We start from the raw sequence: 25,821 nt of genomic DNA, 5'->3' as shown, positions 1-25,821 counted from the left end.
TTCCTACCATTGCAGTCCTGTGGGCTGTTTCATCTTTTCAGCCCGTCTCATCAATAGCACCTTCCTCCACTCTGCCTCATCCCTTCCATTCTGCTCGCCTCTCCGCTCTTGCGGGGTTAATCGTCTCTGCATACTAATGCTTTGCCTCTCCCACTAAATGAGAAAAACTGAAGCCGTCGAAGGCTTGACGTGGGCTGATGATAGTGGCGCCTAGGGTGAGACTGAAGCCGCGTGTCGGAAAGATCAGGGACCCGGGTGCAGAATGATAGCTGCAAAAAGGGGGTGTCTGTGGATTAGAGAAGGGGAGCCTGAGACTGCATGGGGAAGGAGGAGGGGACTCCCAGCTCCAGCCGGTCAGCCTGGCTCCAGCCAAACCGGCTGTTTCCTGCCCTGGCTGACCCCCCACCCCGGAGCAGGACCCAGGCTGGGGAGTGAGGAAAGGCAGTGTGGGGAGAGAGCACTACTTGCGGCAGGAAGATAAGTGCACTGGGACGAGAGGTCATCACGGGTCTCCTGTGTCCTTTGGGGGGTGTGGTTAGGGTATTTGGCAGGCCCTCAGGTGCCCCAGACTCCTACCTCAGAGTTTCCAGACTGCACTAATTACCTTAAATCAAAGTCTCCTTCTCACAGCCCTCTAGGGACCGACTTCGGTAGCACCTCTCCCACCCATCCATAGTGCGCCCCCCACTACCGGTGCCCTTAAACTGATGGGGAGCACATCTTTCCTGGACCCTCCCCTCAAACTGATTGGGGGGTGTTGGCAAATGAGAGGAAGGGCCCTCCCAGTCATCCCGAGGGCCCCCAGAAGCCAGACAGGAAACAGCCTCAGGAAAGAGCCACAGCGGTCTCCACCCCCGCCCTGGAGGTCAAGGCTGCGGGCGGCGGGGGAGTGTCCCCCTCCAGAGAGAGAGAGAGAGAGAGAGAGAGAGAGAGAGAGAGAGAGAGAGAGAGAGAGAGAGAGAGAGAGGCATAGAGATCCCATGGGATGCTTCACCCTTGCTGACACGCCTACCTTTTATTTACTTTTACTATACTTTGGTCCTCAAACCACTACCTCCACCCTCTCTGCTCTTTTCTCAGCGCTAGGCTGCGCGCATAGTGGGTCTCCAGCACTTAACCTGCACGCTCTGATTGTGTGAGTGCTCACTCTGGAGGCCTCCGAGCTGGGATTGTTGTTGGGGGCGGGTGTGTGTGTGTGCGGCGGTGTCCGACAGGCAATCTTCCATCACCAAAGGCATAGATTTAACCCTGTCCTCCCAAATGCAATCCCCTGCTCCAACGAGATGGCAGGGCGCGCATCCAGATGTGGAATCTCAGGTCCCGCTGCAAGGTCAAAGCAGGCTTTGTGTGTGGGGGGGTGAGCATTTACACACATCTGTGAGGCCTGCTGGGTTCAAGCCTATCCGGAAGGTTCCTAGGCTCCGGCCCCCCAACACGCACAATCGGGCAGCACGCACGGGTCACCCAAGACCCCTGGACAGTCCTTGAGTTACACGCATGCCGCCCCTCCCCCTCTTGCAAACTTTCTCCTAACTTCCCGACTGGCTCAGTTCGGGCGCGCCCCCCCCTCATGAATTATTCAGCAACATAGAGCCAATCAGCTCCCCCGCTCCCCCCCCCCCCCCCCGTCGAAGCCTGGGCTCCAGGGTGTAGGGAGATGGGGAGGGCGACGCTGACTCGGGACTGTCTCCGCCTCCCGTGCGCCCCTCCCTCCTAGGCCAGGCGCCTCCCGGCCCAGTCTCAGCCCAGCCCCGGCCCAGCCTGTCTCCCTCCCTCCTGCTCTGTCCCCACTTTGGCTTCCACCCTCCTCTACCGCGACCCGCGCACTCAGCCCCGCGGCGCGTGAGCCACCAACCACTCCAGGGAGCGAGAGAGACCGCGAGCAATCGGCCCACCCCAGTCAGCCAGGGCGGGACCCCCGAAGCCCCGGAGGGACCCCTAACTCTCAGCCACGTCCCGATCTCCGCCCGCCCAGCGACGGCCACTGCCAGGACGTCCCCCCTCAAGACTGGCCTCCCCGCGCGCGCGCGCTGCGGCGGGGACGTGGGGGCCGCACCTGAGCACGGGTGCCCGGCGCGCCCGCATGGGCCATCGCTGAGAGGCCCCCGACGGAAAGTCCCAGCAGCAGAGTCGGGGTGCATCCGCCCAAGGGAGGGTCAGACCTGGGGGGGCCAGGGCCCCCCAAACTCGGATCGTATTCAGCCAAAGTGAGGCGGCGCCATGAAGCTCAGAGCGCTGCTGTGCTGGGCGTCCCTCGCCACCGCTTTAGAAGGTGAGATTACTTGGGGGTGCCCCCTATTCTTGGGGTTTCCAAAATTGTGCCTCGGAGTGAAGAAGCTGGTCTCTCCCTATTCCAACTCTGGCACCCCTAAACACTTCGGACCAATAGTGCTAGAACGGGAGGGGGCGGGGGAAGAGGCGGCCTGGCGGGGAGTGGGGTTTTTCTTTTGTTTGGGAAAGAGATGGAGTCGAGAGCTGAGACCGGGGATCTTCCCATACCCAGTCTTCTAAACTCTCTGTCCTGATGCCAAAGGCCCTTGGCAGCCTTCCTTTTCCTGCCCACCCTAATATTCAAAACTATCCCGAAAGTTTCTATCCATCCTCCACCTCTGGCCAAACTCCGGGGAAAAGTTCCTGGAGGGGTACTTGCAGACTGGGCAGACCCCAGCTAGGCCATAAAACAACCCCCACCGCCTAATCCCTAGCATTCACACCTGGATCCTACAACCCCACACCCTAGTCACGGTGTCCCCATCTGCAGCCCCACTCAAACGCCAAAGGCTAGCCAGGCGGCTGACCTCGTGCAGGTCCGCCCCCCCCCCTTTTTTTTGTTTTCCTCCAGCCTGTACTCCAACCTTTTGAATGCCATTTAGTCCTAAACTTTTCCCAAGCCTGTGGCTTTCTTCCAGCTGTGCAAGCCCACAGAAACTGCCTAACGCTGGCTTGTGTTGCCCTAATTCACCCCAGCTGGCCACCTCCTAGTCGGCCTCAGATTTCTGGGGCTTTTTTTTTTCCTCCCTATATTCCTCTCCAAATGCCTCTTGAAGATCTGTGGGCCTCTCACTTCTCATTCCCCCTAGGGGCTGCCCAGGACCTGTAAAACCCCCCTTCCCTGCTTCCCTAATCTTTCAATGAATTTGGCTCCCCCACAACCTCCCTTGCTGCTTAGAATCAAAGGGGTATATGAGGAGTGGGCTACGGGAATGGGGAGGGGAGTTGCCGAAGGGAAGGATTCAAAGGCACTTGGAGAACCCTGCTCCCTCTAGGCTGGGCAGTGCTGTTCTGGCTGATCAAAGTGAGAGAATGGGGAGGGGGTGAGGGAAGGCTTCGGGGCCCCTGGAGAGGAGGAAGTCAAACGGGCAGAAAATCCGTGAAGTGTGTCGGGAGGGAAAGAAAGATGCCAACAGGAAATGCCCCTTCTCACGTGTGTTACCTGGGTGTTTCTCAAGCCCTCCCGCCAGCTGTGCCAAGGGCATCGATTTTACTGTCCTTTTCACTTTTGATGGCCCGGCTTGAGCCAGATCTCCCCTCCCCGCCCCATTTATACAAATGGAAAGACCGGAGCTTTAGAAATATTAAAGTAGTTTATCATCCAAGGCCACGTCCCCCCCTCCCAGGTGTGTAAACTGAGAGGCCACCCCGGGGAACCTGGAAAGGGAGTTGAGCAGCCGAGGTGGGCTGGAGGTGAGGGTGGGTAGGGAAGCCAGAGGCTGTAGTGAGCTGGGGGTGAAGTGGTCTGGGATCGTGAAAGTGAGTCTGAGCTCAGCTCAGCAGGCTGAAGAGCAAGCCTGTAGCACAGACAGTGTGTAAATTGGAGACAGGAAAACACTATCCAGGCTGGAACAATGGAGGGTGGAGTGTTAGGCCTCTAGCCACCCCCTTCCCAGAACCCTGGCATCCTGTCCCCAATGTGCTCTCCTGGCTCCTGCCACCCACTGAGGGCCCCTAGGCTTCGCCTCCAGCTGGTCGGGTTTCTGCCTGCCCCTGCACCCATGGACATCACCAGGAGCTTTGAGGCCGTACCTCATCCACCCTATCTTCCACCCTATCTTCCCGTCACCCCTTTTCTCTTGCAGCCCCAAAGGGGAGGGCGGGACCTGGTCCCAGGTGTTCAGCTGGCTCCCCTGGGGGCCCACTCTCCATACTCAAATGTGGTTCCCTGACTTCTGCTCCCCCCACACACACACCCCCAGGTTGCCCTAACCGCTTCAGGGAATTCCCCAACCCTCCCTTCCCTCTTTGTATTACCAGAGGCTTCTGCACTTTTCCTAATCCCCTACTGGGTCAGCACCCTGTCCCCTCCCCACAAGTGATCCCAGAGCCCTGTCAGGTGTGTTCATAACCCCCACTCCCCCCCCAACACTCCTAAAATCCCCTCCTTTCTTTTTCCTAACCAGCTCCAGATGTGGTGAGGCCTCTGCAGGAGCCGGGGTGGTAACCCAAGAGTCCAGGCTTCCAGAACTTACTCCTCAGATGGTGGCAAATGGGGGAGGTGCTGTGCCTCAGGCTAGGGCACCACCTTGAAGGAGAACTGGGGTGTCTGGTGTGAAAAGGGGGTGGGGCTGGGAAGAGGACTAGAGTTGGGATGCAAGCCAATTTTGGCACGAAGGAGAGGGAATGAGGAGTCCAAGACAAGCCTGCCTGTAGGGAACCATGGCCTGGGCCAGCAGCCCCTTGCCCCAAGGGACAAGGCCCGGCCGGGGATGTCCTGGTTTTTGTTTTTAAACAAGATTTCATGTCATTCATACCAGCTACAAATTCACTACGTAGTGGAGCCTGGTCTCAAACTCTTGGTCTTTCTGTTTCCACCTCCCAAATCCTGGGATTACAGAAATGTGCTGCCATGCCCAGTGGTTTCGCTTTCTTTCTTTCTTTCTTTCTTCCTTCCTTCCTTCCTTTCTCTCTCTCTCCTCTCTCTTTCTTCTTCTTTTTGGTTTTTTCTTTTTGTCTTTTGAGACAGGGTTTCTCTGTATACTGGGTTGGCCTCGAACTCAGAGATCCATCTGCCTCTGCTGGGATTAAAGGCCTGGTTAACTGCCTCTCTTTTTGTGCTGCTGGGGATGAAGCACACTAAACAAGGAGCCGCGCCCCCAACCCCTCTGGCAAATGCTGAGGTCCAGCTGAAGAGCTACCTTCTTCAGACTTCCTGAGTGGTGGACTTTTAACTTCCAGCACGGGTTTCCCTTGTCCTGCTGGGCACAGCCTCCCGGGAAGCCTAGATCTCGGAATCCCTAGAGGCAGTCCAGTGCCTACCAATTGCTGCTAGTGGAGCTGGTGCTGGGAGCAGGAGGCATGAATCTAAGGGCAGTGGGATGGTGATCCGTCTGGGAATGGTACCTCCAGGCTTAACAACCTGCTTTGGATCCTCAGCACGCGTGTGTGCATAATCAGACACACACACACACACACACACACACGTGATTTTCTTTATGTGGGGAAGAGAGAGAAAGGAGTTAAAGAGTTTTTGTTCTTTTTTTTATTTTTTTTTTTTATTTTTCGAGATTGGGTTTCTCTGCAGCTTTGGAACCTGTCCTGGAACTAGCTCTTGTAGACCAGGTTGGCCTCGAACTCACAGAGATCTGCCTGCCTCTGCCTCCCGAGTGCAGCACCACCCCGGTTAAGAGTGTTCTTGTGCCATGGCACCTGTGTGGCAGTCGGAGGACAACTTGTGAGAGTTGGCTCTTTCCTTCCACCCTGTGGGTCCCCAAAATCAAACTCAGGTCTGCAGACTTGGTGGCCTTGGTGGTTAGCATCTTTATCTCTTTGGCCTGAGGAAATAAATTTTGCCACCTCCTTGTAGCCCACCTTGGAACTAGAAACATAACCCACTCCATACCATTCCTGTTTGTTTCCAGCAAGCTGCTGGCCCCACCTCTCTCCCACACCTCCCCAAAGGGCTGACTTTGTTTCTCTGTCTTAGAGACCCTGCTGAATACCAAACTGGAAACTGCAGACCTGAAGTGGGTGACTTACCCTCAGACGGAGGGCCAGGTAAGAGCTGGATCTCTGTTGATCCAGGAGGGAAACTGAGGCAGGAGGTTGTAAGGAAGCCCCCTGAGATACTCGCTTCCTGTAGCCACTCCAACAACTCTAGTTAAGAGTCCCTGTCTGACCGTCCCTTTCTCTGCAGTGGGAGGAGCTGAGCGGCCTGGATGAGGAACAGCACAGTGTCCGTACCTATGAAGTGTGTGACATGAAGCGGCCAGGGGGCCAGGCACACTGGCTGCGCACTGGCTGGGTCCCAAGGCGAGGTGCCGTCCACGTGTATGCCACGCTGCGCTTCACAATGATGGAGTGTCTGTCCCTGCCGCGGGCCAGTCGCTCCTGCAAGGAGACATTCACCGTTTTCTACTACGAGAGCGAAGCTGATACCGCCACGGCCCACACGCCAGCCTGGATGGAGAACCCCTACATCAAGGTACGCCCGTTGGCTTCAACAGCCTCTCTGGGGCCTTTGGCAGGGTCGCTGGGGGGCTAGAAGCAGCAGGTTTAAGTCTAGGGAGGGAAGAGGACAGGGACACCGCCTCGCTGCCTGTGTGGGGAGGGCGTTGCCACACTTACCCGCTGCTCACAACTCTGCCCGTATCAGGTCCTTCCACAGCGCCAGATCAGCGCCGCTGCCTCTCGCTGGTGTCTTCCTCCTAGGTCCTCTACACAAACCCCTCCCCTGCCTTCTTATTTTGTCTTTGAGACAAGGTCTCAGGTAGCCCAGGCTGGCTTCAGATTTGATAGGCAGCTGAGGCTGGCCTTGAGCTCCTGATCCCCTCGTCTTCACCTCCCGAGCGCTGGGGTTATAGGTGTGTGCCATTGTACTTGGCTCCTGGCTGACTTGTTAATGAGCTGGTCTGTTCTTTGTTGTCTTTAGAGACAGAGTCTCCCTATGTAGCTCTGGCTGCCTTGGAACTCTGCAGACCAGACTGGCTTTGGACTCAGAGAGGTCCACCGGCCTCTGCCTTTGAAAAACTGGGTTTAAAGGTGTTTGCCACTATGCCTTTTTTTAAAAAATATTTTAAAATTTTATTTGGTGTTCATGAGTATTTTGTTCCAGTGTATATCTGTATATCATGTGTATCCTGGAAGTGCAATTACTGATGGCTGTGAACTGCCATGTAGGTCCTGGGAATCGAACCCAAGTCCTCTATAAGAACAACAGGTGCTCTTCACCACCGAGCCATCTGTACAGTCTTGTCTTGTAAATCCCAGTTTCCAGCACCAGCCACACCTTGCCTCCCTAAAAGCTGAGGCGTTGCTGTCCTGTCCCTACTGGCCTTGAAAATGCTGGACGCAAAGTGATCCTCGCATTCAGCCCCTCCGATGTGCTAGCCCAGAACAGGGTTGCCAAGCCTAAGCTTTGAGGGTACAAGAAACCCCGGCAAGCCTCCCACACCTGATCCTCCTGCCTCCACCTCCCAAGTGTTGGGATTGTAGGTGGATGGCACCATACTCGACAGGTTTCAAAATTTGTACATGTATGTATGTGTGTGTGTGTATGTATGTATGTACATATGTGGGTTTTGTTTATTTATTTATTTATTGGGCGCCTGCCTGGCTGTGCCACAAGGCCAGAACGGAGGGCAGTCAGAAGACAGCTAGCAGGAGTTGGACCTCTCCTTCTCGGGTCCTGGGGATGGAGCTCAGACCATTTTTCTTGGTGGAAATCCCTTTACCTCCCAAACAGTCTTACCAACCTCTTGTTGTTGTTGTTGTTGTTGGTTTTAAATTTTTTATTAGGAGGCTGGAGAAATGGCCCAGCCGTTAACAGCACTGGCTGCTCTTCCAGAGGACCCGGGTTCTCAGTTCCCAGCACCCACATCACAGCTCACAACTGTCTGTAACTCCCAAGATCTGACACCCTCGCACAGATGTGCATGCAGGCAAAACACCAATGCACATGAAATAAAAATAAATATATATACTTTTTAATTAGATTTATTAGTTTTATTTTGTATGTGTGGAAGTTTTGCCTGTGTGTATTTATGCACACCATTGTGGATGTGTTTGGTGCCTGAGGGGACAGAAGAGGGTATTGGATTCTTGGAACTGGAGTTAAAGATGGTTGTGAGCCACCATGTGGGTATTGGGCATTGGGTCCCCTGTCAAAGCAATGACGGCTCTTAACTTCTGAGCTCTCTCCAAACTTCATGGTTTTTGTTTTTTTCCCTTTCCTTCTTTTTTGTTTGTTTCTTTTTTCTTTTCTTCTTCCCTTTTTCTTTTCTTTCTTTTCTCTCTCTCTCTTTCTTTTTTCTTTTTTTTTTTTTTTGTTTTTTGAGATACAGTGTCTCTCTCACTGTAGATTATGCTAGCCTTGAACTCAGAGCTCTGTCTTCCTGCCTCTTGGAAGAAGGGATAAGGCATGCACCAGCATGTCCAGGTTTGTTTTGTTAAGATTTTTTTTAAAGGATTTATGTATTTTTATTTTATGCATGTGAGTGTTTGCCTGCACATACGCCTGGGTTCCACAGAGGCCAGAAGAGGACATCATATCTCTTGGCACTAGAATTACAGATAGTTGTGATCTACTGTGTGGGTGTTAAGAATCGAACTTGGGTCCTCATCAAGAGCAGCAAGTACCCACGACTGCTGAGCTGGCTCTCTAGCCCCTGTTTGGTTTTTAAGATGAGTTCTTATGTATAGCTCAGGCTGGCCTCCAATTCTCTTATCCAGCCAAGGGTTACCAGAAAATCCTGGTCCTCCTGCCCCACGCGCCCCAGGACTGGAATTGCAGGTGTGTGTTAGAGATTGACCCCAGTGCCTCCTACATGCTAGGTAGCCCTCTACCAACTGAGCTACATCCACCCCTGGGAGACGAATTTTATAAATCTCCGCCCAGCATCAGCTGTTGATTTCCCATGGGATGTCAGCATCTGGAGTGACCTTTGCGTCCAGAGCCGACGTCTGTCCTTGTCCTGGTTTCTGCTCCACCGTCATCTGCCTGCCACTTCTGTGGCTCTTCAGGTCATGGTGCCAGGTACCATGAATATTCATAGAGAAGTGAATGATGGCTTAATTGCGACAGGACAGTGGGAAGCAGCGTAGCCCAGGGGATTGATGGACAGCTGACGAGTGCGTATTGGGTTGCGAAGTAGCTCACTTTGTAGAGTGCTTGCTTGACAGTCACAAGCCCGGGGCTGCATCTGGAGCATCGCATCAATAAGTAGTGACACCTGCCTGTCATTCTGGCGCTTGGCGGGTGGAGCAGGAGGAGCAGAAGTGCAGGGTCGTCCTTGGCTACACAGCAAGTTTGAGACCAGCCTGGACTACAAGAGACCGTGTATACTGGGTGATGGTGGCGCACGCCTTTAATCCCAGCACTCAGGGAGGCAGAGGCAGGTGGATCTTTGTGAGTTTGAGGCCAGCCTGGCCTGCAGAGTGAGTTCTAGGACAGAGACAGCCAGGGCTACAGGAGATACACAGAGAAACCTGTCTCGAAAAACGAGAGAGAGAGAGAGAGAGAGAGAGAGAGAGAATGTATGTATGTATATATTACATATCATGGAAGAAAGGAAGAATGTTCATGATCAGGAGCTGAGATCACTGAAGGGCTCTGTGAAGATAGTCTACCAGATCCAGGAATCGGGACAGTGGTGGTGAACCGGGCTTCTCTTGGCAGGTGGACACGGTGGCTGCTGAGCATCTGACCCGGAAGCGCCCTGGGGCTGAAGCAACGGGGAAAGTTAACATCAAGACACTTCGCCTGGGTCCACTCAGCAAAGCGGGCTTCTACCTGGCTTTCCAGGACCAAGGAGCCTGCATGGCCCTTCTCTCCCTGCACCTCTTCTACAAGAAGTGCTCCCGGCTGACCATGAACTTAACCTACTTCCCAGAGACCGTGCCTCGGGAGCTCGTGGTGCCCGTGGCTGGTAGCTGTGTGGCTAATGCTGTCCCTACCGCCAGCCCCAGCCCCAGCCTCTACTGCCGGGAAGATGGACAGTGGGCTGAGCAGCCCATCACCGGCTGCAGCTGCGCTGCCGGGTACGAGGCTGCCGAGGGCAACAAAGTATGCCGAGGTGAGAATGGGACCACCCACGAAGCTTTCCTGTCTCGCGTGGGGCTGTCTCGGTCTCGTTTTAAGCTTTAGGGCTTTTTTATTTTAAACTTCAGGTTTTATTCTTAGTGTGGTAGGAAATAGTGTTTAGAATTTTGATAATCCCGTTGATTGATGGGGTGGTTGATTGGTTGGTTGGGAGGCTGTAGGGGTCAGAGGACAACTTGCTGGAATCCATGTGCCTCTCATCCACCATGCGGGTCCCGGGGACCAGACCTATCCTCGGGCTTGGCAGCAGACACCCGCATCCAGCCCTTAAGATCCCCCATTCTGAGCACACCCTACTTCCTGGACACTCAGTTACTGGAGCTGGGAAAGAAGCTCAAGCCGCGGTTGGAGCTCTTCCTCTTGACCCAGCCGCTAACCCCGCCCACTCAGCCCACCTCCTCTGCTTTCTGGACACCGTCTGGAAGGGGGCCTGGGAGGTCCGACTATCGTGACCAGCTGGAATACCTCTGTGGGCTGACTGAAAAGGACTTCTTTATGATCTCCATTCTATTTGTTGGGAGTTTCCTCTCATTTATTGCGCATGCTAGGCAAGCTCTGTATCCTCGGCCTTTTAGTTGATTTATGGTGGTGGTGACTTGGTTTTGGTTTTGTTGTAATGTATTTATTATTATTTTTTAAATGTAGGTGCTGGTCATTCAAACTCAGGTTCTCATAGTCGCTTACTCATTTGTTTGGTTTTGTTTAGAGATTTGCCTGTTCTGTGTGTTTGTTGGGGAGGGTGACTTGTGCTGCCAAGGCACTTGTGTGGTCAGAGGTCAGAGGCCAACTTGCAGGCATTCAACACGTCATGAGTGGCAAGCGCCTTCACCCCTTGAGCCAGCTCGCAGTCCCGTAAATGACTTTATTTTCACAAATGTCCAACTAAAATTAGCCAGCCATTGCGTTCGGAATGTTGGCGACGTCCCAGCCTTTGGATTGGGATCTGAGGTTTTACAGGGCACCCTAAAAACAGGACTCTGCAGAGTCGCTTCTGGGTGCAGCAACAAGCTGAAACATTGTCTCTGCTCAGGACTTCAGCGGTCCAGAGATCCTAAGGCCAGCCACTGCTTCTCCTGGTGTTTTGTTTGTTTGTAGTTTTTATTTTTGTCCTGAGATAAGGTTTTCATTTATAGTGAAGGCTGCCTTCCAATTCTGTGGATTCTCTCCTGCCTTAACCTCCTGAGAGTATCACCACGCCTAGCCTATACCTTGTTTTATTTTATTTCGTTTAATAATTTGAAAAGATTTATATTTTAAATTAGGTGTATACGTATAGTTATGCGTAGGTGAGGTATCAGATAACTCCTGGAGCAGGGGTTTCAGACTGCTGGGAACTGAGCTCAGGTCCTCTGCAAGAGCAACAAATGCTTTTTAACCTCTGGGCCATCTTTCTAGCCCCTGGATTTCGTTTTTGAGTCTTCCTATGTAGCCCAGGCTGACGTTGAACTTGCAGTCTTTCCCTTGCCTCTGGCTTCCAAATACTATAATGACAGGATGGGACAAAACATCCAACTTTATTTTGTATTTTGGTGAAGGAGAAAAGTATATGGTGCCGCTCACACGCGCTTTCTTGATGCTTTACGTGGATTTTGGATCTCCTGCTTTCTCTGTCAGTTCTATGTGTTGGGCAGCAAATGTATTCAAAATTATCCTGAAGGCTGAGAAGTTGGTAGAGTGCTGGTCTGGCAGGCACAGAACCATGGTTTCCGTCCCCTCCCCCGAGTAAACTGGATGTGTGGTGATGCACACTTGCCTGTAATCCCAGCACGTGGGAGGCAGAGACTGACAATCAAGGTCACCCTCAGCAATGCACGGAGTCTGAGGTCAGGCTGGGATGTATAAGATGCTGTCTATACGTTAATTAAAATCACGAGAGGGCTTCACTAGACTGCCAACGTTAGGGTTGGGGAGGGTAAGGACTCCTGTTCTGGGGAGAGTGGTCCCTCTTTTCCTCTTACTGCCCGGGTCCCTCATTCATTCCTTAGCTCTGTGTGCAGGCTTGGTTTTTGCTTTGGAGTTGGGAGATTCTTTTTAAAGTTTTAAATATTTTCCAAACTTCATTTTATGCGTATGAATGTTTTGCCTGCATGGATGTCTGTGTACTGTGTGTGTGCCTGATGCCTTCGGAGGTCCGGAGCGGGCACTGGATGCCCTGGAATGTTGGCTGTAAGGCACCATGTGGGAACTGAAGCCAGGTCCCCTGGAAGAGCAGCCAGTGTTCTTAACCACTGAGCCATCTCTCTGGTCTTCAGGGTGTTGTTTTTGATAGACACATGTGCTCTCTCCTTCAGCCTGTGGCCAGGGCACCTTCAAGCCTCAGGTAGGAGAGGAACTGTGCCAGCCATGCCCAGCCAACAGCCACTCTAATAACATCGGCTCCACCGTCTGCCTGTGCCGGATTGGCTATTATCGGGCCCGGTCGGACCCGCGGAGTTCACCTTGCACTAGTAAGTTTCTGTTGTCCTGGGGTGAAGGACATTGGTTCATTTGGGGGAGAGTGTGTGAACTCCTGGAGCAGGCTCTCCCCACGGTCCCTGGTCTAGTTTTCCATTCCTGTGATCAAACACCCAGATAAGACACACTTTAGGAGAGGAGGGAGTTTATTCAGTCAGCTAAATTCCAGATCTTAGTCCATCAGTGTGGGTCCTCAGGGCAGGAACAGCCAGCCACATATCCACAGTGGAGGACAGAGAGATAGGAATGTGCCCATGCTTGCTTATACTGACTGCTCAGATCGATTCCTCCACTCTTACACAGTTCTGGGACCCCTGCATAGGGAATGATTCTCCCATAGCACATAACTTAATCAAGACACGTCCATAGGCTAACTCAATGCAGACAGTCCCTCATGGAGACTTTTCCCAGGTGATTTTAGGTTGTGTCGAGTTGTCAAACCTAACCCATCACAGCCCCCATGCTTCCCAGTGCAAGGTGAGACTGTCTGTCCTTTAGGGTGGTCCCCTCCTACCCTCTTCCTGATTCTCTTTTTTTCCCATAGCCCCACCCTCCGCACCAAGAAGTGTGGTTCCCCATCTGAACGGTTCCTCCCTGCACCTGGAATGGAGTGCCCCCCTTGAGTCCGGAGGCCGAGAAGACCTCACTTACGCTGTCCGCTGCCGAGAGTGCCGTGCTGGGGGCTCCTGCTTGCCCTGTGGGGGCGATCTGACCTTTGACCCTGGACCTCGGGACCTGGTCGAGCCCTCAGTGGTAGTCCGAGGGCTGCGTCCTGATGTCACCTATACCTTTGAGGTTGCTGCTCTGAATGGCGTGTCTGCATTGGCCTCCGGACCAGTTCCATTTGAGCCTGTCAATGTGACCACTGACCGTGAGGGTAAGAATGGGGACGTATGGGAGAGATGTTGAGCATGTCAAAGGCCCTGGTTAAACAGATCTGCCTCGGCCCGCAAACCAGCATAGGAAGTGGAAGCAGGGAAATCAGAAGGTCAAGTTGTCCTTAGCTAATCAGAGAGATCCGCCAGCAGAAGATCACGACCTTAAGTGATGTGTTCGTATGGGAATGTCGTAATGAAACCGTGCAGCTGCTGTGTTCTAATAAATCTGAAGGGGGAGCAGAAAGAAGGGTGACACACTTATAATCCCAGTACTCGAGAGACGGAGATCAGTGGTTCAAGGCCCGTCTGAGCTACTTGAGACTGTCTCAAAGAGAGAGAAAGTATATCTTGATATAAAGAGATCCAGGCAATGGTGGTGGTACACACCTTTAATCCTGGCACTCCAGAGGTAGGTGGATCTCTGAATCCTAGGACAGCCTGGCCTAAAAGAGTGAGTTCTAGGACAGCCAGGGCTACACAGTGAAACCCTGTCTTAGAAAACCAAAACCAAACAAATAAACAGGAGAGAGACCATGGCTAAAAGAAAGCGTTTAATTTGTGGCTCATAGCTCCGGAGGGTTAGAGTCCATGGTCATTGTGGCATGGAGCATGGCGGCAAGGCAGCCATGGCACTGGAGAAGCAGCTGAGAGCTCACATCTTGACTCATAAGCACGAGGCAGAGGAAGAGAATTGAACTAACCAGAATTGGCTTGGGATTTTTGAAATTTCAAAGCCCACCCCCAGTGGGCTTCTCCAACAGGGCCACACATTCTAATCCTTCAGAAGCACTTTCGCCAGCTGGGTACCAAACGTTAAAATATAATGAATGAGCCTGTGGAGACCAGTCACATTCAAATGACCACAGAGAGAGGGAGTCAGGAATTCGGGGGGGATGGGGTGAGTGAGAGATGTCAGAAGGCTGAGGGTAGAGGGGATCAAAAGGAATCTGTGTGTGTGTGTGTCTGTGTGTACATGTGCACATATGCACCGGAGGCCTAAGGCTGATAAGGGTGAATTCCTTCATCAGTCTCCACTGATTTGGCTGATCTAGCTAGCCAGCCTGCTGGGGTATACCCGTGTCTCTGCCTGTGTGCTCTGAGATACAGGAAACTGAGATGCCTGTTGAGCATCTAACCGGGTGCTGGGGATCCAAACTCCTGGACTAGGCAATTTGCTTATTGGGCCACCTTCCCGCCTTACCAGCTTCCCAGCGCCACAGTTACTGTTCTTTTACCTTTTGGTTTGTTTTTGTTTTTTGAGACAGGATTTCTCTATGTAACAGTCCTGGCTGTTTTTGAAACGCTCTTTGTAAATGAGGCTGGCCTTGAACTCAGAGAGCTCCACCTGCCTCTGCCTTCTGAGTGCTGGGATCAAAGGCATGTGCCAACATTGCTGTGCTTGGAAATTTTTTAAAAGATGTATTTATTTCTATGTTTGTGAGAGCCACATATGAAGAGGTGTCCAAAGAGGACAGGAGAGGGTGTTGGGTCCCCTGGCACTGCAGTTGCAGGCTGCTGTGAGCTACTGGATGTGGGGGCTGGGAACTGAACCTGGGTCCTCTGCAAGAGCAGTAAGAAGAACTTTTAACCACGGAACCATCTTCAGCTCCTCCGAAGGAATCCCTGTAAAATTTGAAAGAGGAAACTAGTTCTTGCTGGTGGAGGTAGAATGTGCAGGGCCCTTGACTGCCTCTCCCAGCATCCATGGCGGGAGGGGGGGGCGTGGGTAGGGGAAGAACTGGAGAAAGGAATTGCTAGACTTTGCAGTAGGGCACGCTGGGTTTCTTTTTCCTGCAGTGCCTCCTGCAGTGTCTGATATTCGGGTGACTCGGTCATCGCCCAGCAGCCTGATCCTGTCCTGGGATGTCCCCAGAGCACCCAGTGGGGCTGTGCTGGACTACGAGGTCAAGTATCACGAGAAGGTGAGACCAGTCTCGGACCCGGGTGGAGGGAGTGAGTGAGTAGTGGGTCTTGGTTCAGCTGGGATACCTGATCGGGAGACATCAGTTTCAGGTTGACTGTTTATTAACTGTACAACCGAGCGGCCAGTCCCTGGCCGTCTCTGGGCCTCAGTTATGATCATCTGTAAAATAGTTATTATACTGCCAGGCACAGAGGACTGCTGCAAAGGGTTGTCAGAGTGGCTCGGCAGTAGAATGCGTGCCTAGAGTCCGCAGTGGGGGAGTCGAGGGGCATGGCTCAGTGGGAGAGCCCCTGCCTAGAATCCCCCAGTGAGGGGCTGGGGTGTGGCTCAGTGTTAGAGGCCCTGCCTAGAATCGCCCAGTGAGGGGCTGGGGTGTGTTTCAGTGGTAGAGCCCCTGCCTAGAATCCCCCAGTGAGGGGCAGAGGTATGGCTCAGTGGTAAAGCCCCTGCCTAGAATCCCCCAGTGAGGGGCTGGGGTGTGGCTCAGTGTTAGAGCCCCAGCCTAGAATCCCCCAGTGAGGGGCTGGGGTGTGGCTCAGTGGTGTAAAGCTGCTAGAAGGATTAGTGATGCCACACAAGGGAAGAAAGTGGGAACAAAAATCAGCAGAGAAGGGTGACTATCTCATGACCCATTCCTTCCGCTTCCTCAATAGGGTGCAGAGGGCCCCAGCAGTGTACGTTTCCTGAAGACATCAGAAAACCGAGCTGAGCTCCTGGGGCTGAAGCGGGGAGCCAGCTACCTGGTCCAGGTTCGCGCACGCTCCGAGGCTGGCTATGGCCCCTTCGGCCAAGAGCATCACAGTCAGACACAACTGGATGGTAAGTTAACTGGGATGGTTGCCCCCTCGCCGCTTCCCCACCCCCCACCCCGACCAGGCAGGTCTGAGCTCAGTGTCCCCAAAGTCATTTCCTTCAGTGATAAAGTCTGGTCAGCAAAGATGGCATAGGCCAGAGAGACTGTGAAGTCCGCAGGGCTGTTTGTTCTCAGCAGTAGGTTGACTCTTGAGCCCCAGTTCTTTCTTCCAAGCAGATGAGAAAAATCATCCACCCTTTATCATAGAATTCTAAAATAAGGCAGCTTGTGCTTTTAGCATGTTAGACCCATGATTTTCCAAGTTATTTATTTATTTATTTGTTTGTTTATTGACCTATGAGACATCTCACTCTGAAGCTCACTATGTAGACCAGGCTAGCCCCAAACTCACATAGATCCCTTTGCCTCTGCTTCCCCAGTGTTGGGATTCAAGGTGTGCACCACCACACCCCACTAACGCCAGACATTTTTTTTTTTATTTATTATGTATACAATATTCTGTCTGTGTGTATGTCTGCAGGCCAGAAGAGGGCACCAGACCCCATTACAGATGGTTGTGAGCCACCATGTGGTTGCTGGGAATTGAACTCAGGACCTTTGGAAGAGCAGGCAATGCTCTTAACCACTGAGCCGTCTCTCCAGCCCACGCCAGACATTTTTAAACAGCTCATTTCTTCCTATCTCCCTTTGTGTTTTTTTGAGATAAGGTCTTGCTAGGTAGCCATGGAAATGTTCTAGAACTCGCAAGGCTGGGCTCAAGGTTTTAGCAATTCTGTTGCTTCTGCTTTCCAAGTGCCGGGGGTTACAGGAGTAGACCAGCACGCTTGGCCTGCATGTATGTCTGTGCACTGTGTATCTGCAGTACATGTGAAGGCCAGAAGTGGGCGCTGGATCCCTGGGAGCTGGAGTTACAGATATTTGAGCTCCCCCATGTGGACGCTGGGAAAGGAACCCAGGTCCTCTGGACGAGCCTGCTGGTGCTCCTTAGCCGCTGAACCATCTCTCCAGGCCCTTGTTTCTTTCTTCTAGAGACAAGGGTCTCATTGTATGGCACAGGCAATCCCCCTGCCTCAGCCTCTTAAATGATGGGGTCACAGGCGTGGACCATCACTTTTGTCTTAGCTTTCTTCTTGCTGACGGACTCCAAGACCATTTTGTATGCTACACCAGACTTTACCACTGAGCAATGTCCCCAGCCCTTATTTTTATTTTGCGATTGGGTTTTGCTCTGTTGCCCAGGCTGACCCAGAACTAGCTATTATAGCCCAAGCTGGTGTTGAACTCTGTCCTCCTGCCTCAGCCTCCTGAATGGGGTTACATGTGTGTGCTACCGTTCTGCCTAATTTCCACCTTTGGACTCTTACTCAAATGGGATTTTTTATTATTGTTATTATTATCTTATTGTTTATTTATTTATTATTTTCTGAGACAGGGTTTTACTATAGCTTTGGCTGCCCTGAAACTCATTTTGTAGACCAGGCTGGCCTTGTATACACAGAGATCCACCTGCCTCTGCCTCCTGAGTGCTGGGATTAAAGGCGTGCACCACTACTGCCTGGCTGAGAATTTTTTCTTAGAGGGCACCAGAACATAAAACAAAATCAACATGTCTCTGGCCGGGGAGATGGCTCAGTCAGTAATGCGCCTGCTGTGAACGCATGAGGACTTGAGTTCGGATCCCAGAACACACATACAGGTCGTGTGTGATGCCCCCCAAATGCATATGCAGCACATGAATGAACAAACACACGCACACTCACACACACACACACACCAACCAAAATTCCCCCAACATCTCTGGCAAAACAAAGCTTGGACACTTTCTCCGTTGTCCGCAGTCTGAGTTCACTGCTCACTCGGCTTGTTGTCCTGGACTGGGGTCTGCCAGGAGACCTCAGACCGTTGCTTGAAGCTGGGGTCAGGGACTCTGGGCTTTACCTGATCTCTTCTCCTGCAGAGAGTGAGAGCTGGCGGGAGCAGCTGGCCCTGATTGCAGGAACTGCCGTTGTGGGCGTGGTCCTGGTCCTGGTGGTCGTTGTCATTGCCGTCCTCTGTCTCAGGTAAAGACGCTGGCCTATAAACTCCCTGTGGGTCGTTACCTACCCACACACCCTAGAGCGGTGGTTCTCAGCCTCCCTAATGCTGTGACCCTTTAATACAGTTCCTCATGTGGTGACCCCCAACCATAACATTCTTTTCTTTGCTACTTCATAACTGTAATTCTGTTACTGTTTTGAATGGTAATGTAAATGTCTCAGTTTTCTGATGGTTTTAGGCGACCCCCTTACTTCAGTCTCCCCACAGGCCAGCTGGAGTCTCATTCTCTGTGAGAATATATACAGAGATATAGAGCTCACTTTGCTCTTTCCTTCTTTTCTCCCGGTTATAGGAAACAGGGCAATGGGAGGGAGGCTGAGTACGCGGACAAACACGGGCAGTATCTCATCGGGCACGGTATGTGGGCCACAGCAGGGGGAAAGGAGCTGGTACCTAACAGGACATTACAGTCCAGAGGAATTGGCTTCCTAGTTAATGGGATCCCGTGTGGCTCCTTAGGTACAAAGGTCTACATTGATCCCTTTACTTATGAAGACCCTAACGAGGCAGTGAGGGAATTTGCCAAAGAGATCGATGTCTCCTATGTCAAGATTGAAGAGGTGATTGGCGCAGGTAAGAGGAGCAAGTCGGGGCGCTGGGGAGCGGGCTCAGTTGGTAGAGCGCCTACCGTACACACGTGAGAACCCGTGTTTGATCCCCCAGGCCCACATGAAATACTTAGGGACAGCGGCATCTGCCTGTAATCCCACCTTGAGTGGGAGAGGGGGGTGGATGGGACAGGATGGACAGATGGACAGGTGGATCGCCAGTGCTCATTGGCCAGTCAGCCTAGCCAAACTGATGAGCTCTGGATTCAATGAGAGAGAGAGACCTTCTCTCAAAAACTGAGAAGGATTGCTGGGTGTGGTGTCACACATCTTTAATCTCAGATCTTGGGAGGCCTCAGAGGCAGCCCACTCACCGGGTTTGAGGCCAGCCTGGTCTACATAGCAAGTTCCAGACTGGCCAGGGTGACAAGATGGCTCAGGGGATAAAGGTAACTGCAGCCAAGGGTGGTGGTGGCCTGTGTATGACATCTAAGGAGGAGAGAACTAATTACTGAGATTGTCCTCTGACCTTCACACATTCACTTATACACACACACACACACACACACACACACGCACACACGCACACACGCACGGCCATAAAATATAATTTAAAAAGAAAGAAAAGATAGAGGTAGAAGAAATATCAGGTGTTGACTTATGGTCTTTATCAACCTCTGTCCTCCACATTCACATGCATGCATACACCCACAGGAACCTGTGCAACCAAGCACGCACACACACATGCGCAGACACACGCACACACAAAGGCAGAGCCTAGGCAACGGAAATGAAACAGACGGGTCAGGTCAGGATGGGAGGAGAACTGACCCTCCGTGTTCTTGCTGAAGGTGAGTTTGGCGAGGTGTGCCGGGGTCGGCTGAAGGCACCAGGGAAGAAGGAGAGCTGCGTGGCCATCAAGACCCTGAAGGGTGGTTACACGGAGCGGCAGAGGCGTGAGTTCCTGAGCGAGGCCTCCATCATGGGCCAGTTTGAGCACCCCAACATCATCCGCCTCGAGGGTGTGGTCACCAACAGCGTGCCAGTCATGATCCTCACTGAATTCATGGAGAACGGAGCCCTGGACTCCTTCCTCCGGGTGAGCCACCCTACCCCCTTTCACAGCCGCTATGCATTGTTTGGTGGGGAGAGGGGAAAACAGGACAAAGCAGAATTCATGCCTGCAATCCTAGCACTGAAGAAACTGAGGCAGGAGGCTTGTGAGTTTAAGCCAGCCTGGGGATACAAAGCCAATTCTAGGCCAGCTGAGACTAAATGATATAGCAAGACCCTACCTTCAAAAAAAAGTGAATAGTTTCAAACATGAAAAAAACCAAACCAGGTCTTCAACAGTGATTCAGTGCTTTGATTGATAAATTTTTTGTGCATAACTAGAGATTCCGACCATGGTCTCATGTATGCTGTACATGTTCTCTATTGCTGAGCCATGCACTCAGCTTCTTATTGACGGATTCTAGGCAGATGCTCTACCTCTGAGGCACACCCCAGCCCCTCACTGGGAGATTCTAGGCAGGGGCTCTACCACTGAACCACACCCCAGCCCCTCACTGGGGGATTCTAGGCAGGGGCTCTACCACTGAAACACACCCCAGCCCCTCACTGGGGGATTCTAGGCAGGGGCTCTACCTCTGAGCCACACCCCAGCCCCTCACTGGGGGATTCTAGGCAGGGGCTCTACCTCTGAGCCACACCCCAGCCCCTCACTGGGCGATTCTAGGCAGGGGCTCTACCACTGAAACACACCCCAGCCCCTCACTGGGGGATTCTAGGCAGGTGCTCTAACACTGAGCCACACCCCAGCCCCTCACTGGGGGATTCTAGGCAGATGCTCTACCACTGAGCCACACCCCAGCCCCTCACTGGGGGATTCTAGGCAGGGGCTCTACCACTGAAACACACCCCAGCCCCTCACTGGGGGATTCTAGGCAGGTGCTCTAACACTGAGCCACACCCCAGCCCCTCACTGGGGGATTCTAGGCAGGTGCTCTAACACTGAGCCACACCCCAGCCAAAATAAATAAAACAAAAACCAGGAGGCACAGTGGTTCATACCTGTAATCTCAGAGTTTGGGATATTGATATAGGATTACCATAAATTTTCCGGTTCATCCAGGGCTAAAAGCAAGGCTTTGTCTCCAAAATGCAAAAAAAAAAAAAAAAAAAACCAAAATATAAGGTATTATGAGAAAATGTGTTAGGGTGTTAGAATATCCAGAATTTAGTAAGTAGGACTGCCTGAGAGAACTGAGCTGTCTTCTAGGTGGGCTGAGATGGGTATTTGAGTGACAGGCGCGGTGAATGGAGTGGCGAGGAGGGCAAATTGTGGGTGATTTATCCTAAACAAGCCTTTCCCCCTTTCTCTTCTTCAGCTGAATGACGGGCAGTTCACGGTCATCCAGCTGGTGGGTATGCTGAGGGGGATTGCCTCAGGCATGCGGTACCTGGCTGAGATGAGCTACGTCCACCGAGATCTGGCCGCTCGTAACATCCTGGTCAACAGCAACCTAGTCTGCAAGGTCTCCGACTTTGGCCTCTCCAGATTCTTGGAGGAGAACTCTTCTGACCCCACCTACACAAGCTCCCTGGTGAGCCTGGGGCCAGGGGTCCCAGCTAAGCATTCCAGCCCCAGGGGAGGTAGTTGGAGAAACAGCAAGTATTAGCAGCGTTGGGCCCCGGAGAGAATGTAGGTGCAGGCAGGAGGGAAATCAGCTTCCGACGTGTAGAAAGAAAACCGGTGTGGAGATAGGAGATTGGAGGCCTGGAAAGAAATGAGACCATCAGTAAGGAGGTTGAGGAAGGAAAGTCGTGTGATGGAGGCCATCCTGGGCTACCTAGGTGTCTGGATCCTATCTCAGAAAGAGAAAAGATGTGGAGGTGTGTGCCTGTCATCCCAGCCTGGGGAGGTGGGACCTGGAGCCGAGCTAGGGCCACGTGAGGCTCTGTTTCTAGAAATCATCTCGGGATGTGAGGCCAGCAATCGGGAAATGTCTTAGTCTTTTCCTATGGCTCTAATAAAATACGCTGACAAAGATACCCTTAGACAGGGTTATTTGGAGCTCAGTTCAAGGTAGTGCCCGGGTGTGGTGACAAAACCAAGGCAGACAGGAACTGGAAGTGGCTGGTTACACTGCACCCACAGTCAAGACACAGAACAAGAAAGAAAGGCCTGTGCTTAGCCCCCTTTGTCCTGTTGATTCAGTCCAGGACCCACACCAGGAAACGGCACTACCTGCTTTTAGGCTGGGTCCTCCCACCTTGTTTAACCCCATTAAGATAATTCCTCTCAGGCACTGCCACAGGCTCATCTCCGAAGATTCTAGATTCCGTCAAAGCAGGCAACGCTGTCCATCATGGGAAGATACTCCTGAGTCCTGCTGGTGCCTGGGTTCACCTTTCCTCCTCTTTTCACAGGGAGGAAAGATTCCCATCCGGTGGACCGCCCCTGAGGCCATTGCCTTCCGGAAGTTCACCTCTGCCAGTGATGCCTGGAGCTACGGGATAGTCATGTGGGAGGTCATGTCTTTTGGGGAACGGCCCTACTGGGACATGAGCAACCAGGATGTGAGTGTTCTATGATCATACCGAGATTCTTGCCTGGGATACAGGAGTGGGGGATAGGGTTCCCAGACTCTTCCCCACCAATGTTGGGGATAGTGGGGGGGTGACACGAAGAGGAAGTGATATTTATATCCAAGAGCTGGCTGCAGGGACTGGGACAATGACTCGTTAAGTACAGTGCCTGCCATTGCAGGGACAAGGACCCAAGTTCAGATCCCTAGCACCCACATAAAAGCCAAATTCATAGGTGCTCACCCATGACCCCATTGTACGAGGGTGTTGAAGACAGGCAGATCAGGGGGACTTAATGGCCCACCAGCATAGATTCAGATTGTCTCAGGGAAGGTGGCTCAGCGGGCAACATGCTTGTAATGCAAGCATGAGGATCAGAACTCAGATCCCCAGTACTCTCATCGACGTCAGGTAGGTGTGGGAGCCTGCCTGTGACCCCAGCATTTGGGAGGTGACCACAGGAGATCCTGATCAAGCTAGACGGGGATAATTAGCTCTGGGTTCACAGGAGAGATCCTGCCTCCATATATAAGATGGAGTGTGATTGAGGAAGACGGCTGATGTTCTCCTCTGGTTATTATATGCAGCATGCACACATACATACACACACACACACACACACACACACATGCACCCTGCTTCCACAACTAAGTAAATAGATAAAAGCAATAAAGAATAAAATGAGCTGGAGAGCCGTGGAGAAAGACATTCTTTATTGGCCTCCATGTGCACGCATACACGTGAACACACACACAGAGTTGGGTCTTGGATGTAGCATTGCTAGATTTGGGGATGGATGGTGAGCAGGGTTGGGAGGTTACACTCTGGACTGAAGCCCGGGAGCTACCGGTGTGGGGGGTGGTGCTTTGTCAGCCAGGGCCAACCTCCACCCACCTAGGACTCATCACTCTGTTATTGGGTGGCTGTGGTTCCCAGCCCAACACGATTCTCTCAGATCTTCACCTCGTCCTTCTCCTTATCACCGCAGGTGATCAATGCCATTGAACAGGACTACCGGCTGCCCCCTCCCCCAGACTGTCCCACCTCCCTCCACCAGCTCATGTTGGACTGTTGGCAGAAGGACCGGAATGCCCGGCCCCGCTTCCCCCAGGTGGTCAGTGCTCTGGACAAGATGATCCGGAATCCTGCTAGCCTCAAAATTGTGGCCAGGGAGAATGGAGGGTGAGAATCCCAGAGAACAGCCCCCTCCACCTCTGACTGCCACCACCCAAGAGCCTTTCTAAGTGGCCGGGGGTATCCGTCCGTTTGATGACATCTGGACTAATCTGTGTTGGTCTTCCCAAAGCCCTCTGGTGTAGCTGTCCAACTTAGCATTTCTCTCCATCTTTATTACCCCCCCACCCAGGGCCTCACATCCACTCCTGGACCAACGGCAGCCTCACTACTCTGCCTTTGGCTCTGTGGGTGAGTGGCTTCGAGCCATCAAGATGGGAAGATACGAGGAAAGTTTTGCAGCAGCTGGGTTCGGCTCTTTTGAGGTGGTCAGCCAGATCTCTGCAGAGTAAGTGGGAAGGGCGCAGCACTCAGATAGTACCTGGGGACTCTGAGTCCAGCCTCAGGGACCGAATGTTAGATTGGTGGTCCAGCACCATGCCCAGGGCTGTACACCAAACAAATCATGACTGAGGTTGAGACCCCGGATTCTCCCAGGTAGCAAAGCCCTGCTGGTGTTCATTGTGGTGCCTTCTCAGCCCTGGGCCATCTCTCTTCCCATCCCCAGCCTGTATCTATCTTTGTGCTTCTATCTACATTCCAAACCCGGCTCTCACATTAATGTGTCAACTCCGGTTCTCTTTTCCCACCCATAAAAGGAGAAGACGGGACTGAGATCTGGAAATCCCTTCCCAGCTTTGATCTTAAATGGTTTTATGATTCTATCAACTCCCAAATAACTGTTCTCTTGCCTGTCTGTACTTGGAATGCCTCCTTTCTCGCGTCTCTGATTCTCTCCCAAGGCCTTCGCTTACTCCAGCTTTGAAAGTGGGGGGAAAGGCATAGACTTATGTAGGCAGGAAGGAGGTGGTGGCATACCGGTATAGCACTGTTCTCCCAGCTCCTTGGGAGGCTGAGGCAGGATTTTTCATTTGAGGCTAGTATGGCCTACATATCAATACCTTGTCCTCAATTTACCAAATAAAATAATATGTAAAATTAAAAAAAAAAAACCTTCAGAAGATGCCTGGCTAGGCAGGTCCCCATCTCTCCTTAACATCTCCCTTGAGGCAAAGCCTCCCTTGATGCCCTAGCTCTTTTTCTGTTGGCCCCTTTCCTTATTTCTTACTCTTCTAAAGCAATTTCTGAAGCCTCTTTCCCCTAACTTCTCTGAGGCTTTTCTCTTTCTGTCCTCTTTGGCAGCTGTGAAGTGGAGGCTTGGTGCCTAAATTCTGCCTAGCAGCTCCTGACATCACCACCCTATGGGCTTCCTGATTGGCCGGTCCCTAAACTCAGCCAGCCTTCTGTTTTTCCGCAGGGACCTTCTCCGCATTGGAGTCACTCTAGCGGGACACCAGAAGAAAATCTTGGCCAGTGTGCAGCATATGAAGTCCCAAGCTAAGCCAGGAGCCCCTAGTGGCACAGGAGGACCAGCCCAGCAGTTCTGACCTCCAAGGCCTCACCACGCTAGAGACATGGCCTCCCCTTCTTTCCGGGGCAGAGCGCGGGAACTCAGAGATGCCCCTCTCCCCCCACCACAGCCTCCCATTGGATTGCACTTTGAACTGAGGGGGTTGGGAGTTGGTAATCTTTGAGACCCAGGATTTGGGGAGCTGTGCCAGATGGGATGGTAAGAATTATCTGCCCTCCAGGCGGGGAACCCCAAACTCAGAGTGAGTCTTTCCCTCAAGCCTGGGCAAAAAAAAAATCCCTAATCTTCCATCTTCCCAGAGGGCTCACTCCCCAAGTGCCTTCCACTTCAGTGGGCAAGTTCCTGCAGACCAAAGAGAAAGGGTGACCAGCCTGCCAACTTGGGAGTGGAGAATGTCCCAGGAGGCAGGAAGGGGCTGTCAAGACCCAGTGATGTAATCATTGGATTCTGATGTCCCAACTTGCTGCTGTCACCACCAAAGGCAATCATTTTCCCCTTGTGAGTGCCCCTCCCCTCATCTGCCTTCATATTGAAGGTTCTGGGTTTTTACTGTTTTTATTTTGTTATTTCTCCTCCTTTTTCCCCCCTTTGTCCAGATTTTGTGTGTTGACGGGTACCTGTTTCCACCCTCCTGTTGGGAATAAGGACCCATTGATATGTTCTAGAACAGTGCCTTGGAAATGCCACAGCCCCAGACAGTTCCATTCCCCTTCCCTCCCCCCAGCACCCTCAAGCTGTGTCCAGAGTGGAGGGGAGGGAGGGAGGTGGTAAAGGGGGCTGTTCAACAGAGGCAGACGGCGGTGCTTGGAAGGGGGTTCTTAAATTATATTTAAAAAGAAAATTTTTGTATAAATAAAAGAAAATGGGATATGTCCCA

General features: G+C 52.4%; 1 protein-coding gene across 3 annotated transcripts; it reads left to right on the top strand.

Annotated features, from left to right (window-relative positions):
- The first annotated feature begins 1,728 nt into the window (after positions 1 to 1,728).
- Positions 1,729 to 25,821, top strand: Ephb4 (EPH receptor B4). 3 transcript variants are annotated; one of them, XM_041648244.1, is made up of 17 exons: positions 1,731 to 2,272; positions 5,921 to 5,991; positions 6,131 to 6,418; positions 9,611 to 10,007; positions 12,325 to 12,480; positions 13,032 to 13,364; positions 15,163 to 15,287; positions 15,943 to 16,108; positions 18,061 to 18,163; positions 18,493 to 18,557; positions 18,660 to 18,773; positions 19,600 to 19,847; positions 21,139 to 21,354; positions 22,181 to 22,330; positions 23,328 to 23,521; positions 23,706 to 23,861; positions 24,831 to 25,821. In XM_041648244.1, the coding sequence occupies exons 1-17, from the start codon at positions 2,221 to 2,223 to the stop codon at positions 24,958 to 24,960; spliced, it is 2,964 nt and encodes a 987-aa protein (XP_041504178.1). In that variant the 5' UTR covers positions 1,731 to 2,220; the 3' UTR covers positions 24,961 to 25,821. The 3 variants fall into 3 exon arrangements, with proteins under 3 accessions (XP_041504179.1, XP_041504178.1, XP_041504177.1); XM_041648243.1 differs by having other exon boundaries at positions 15,136 to 15,287; XM_041648245.1 differs by lacking the exon at positions 24,831 to 25,821 and having other exon boundaries at positions 1,729 to 2,272; positions 15,136 to 15,287; positions 23,706 to 23,865.

The sequence above is a fragment of the Microtus oregoni genome, unplaced genomic scaffold, assembly GCF_018167655.1.
Source record: "Microtus oregoni isolate MIOR12 unplaced genomic scaffold, Mior012 000003F_ref0000135, whole genome shotgun sequence".
Taxonomy (NCBI): Eukaryota; Metazoa; Chordata; class Mammalia; order Rodentia; family Cricetidae; genus Microtus; species Microtus oregoni.
Note: the sequence above shows the minus strand (reverse complement) of the source record. Positions and strands in the feature narration are given on the sequence as shown.

Bases quoted from the DNA above. Each gene is read 5' to 3' on its own strand.
- Ephb4 (XM_041648243.1), top strand. From the start codon at position 2,221: ATGAAGCTCAGAGCGCTGCTGTGCTGGGCGTCCCTCGCCACCGCTTTA. The intron at 18,558-18,659 runs GTATGTGGGCCA...GTGGCTCCTTAG, and splicing joins GCAGTATCTCATCGGGCACG to GTACAAAGGTCTACATTGAT. The intron at 22,331-23,327 runs GTGAGTGTTCTA...TTATCACCGCAG, and splicing joins GGGACATGAGCAACCAGGAT to GTGATCAATGCCATTGAACA.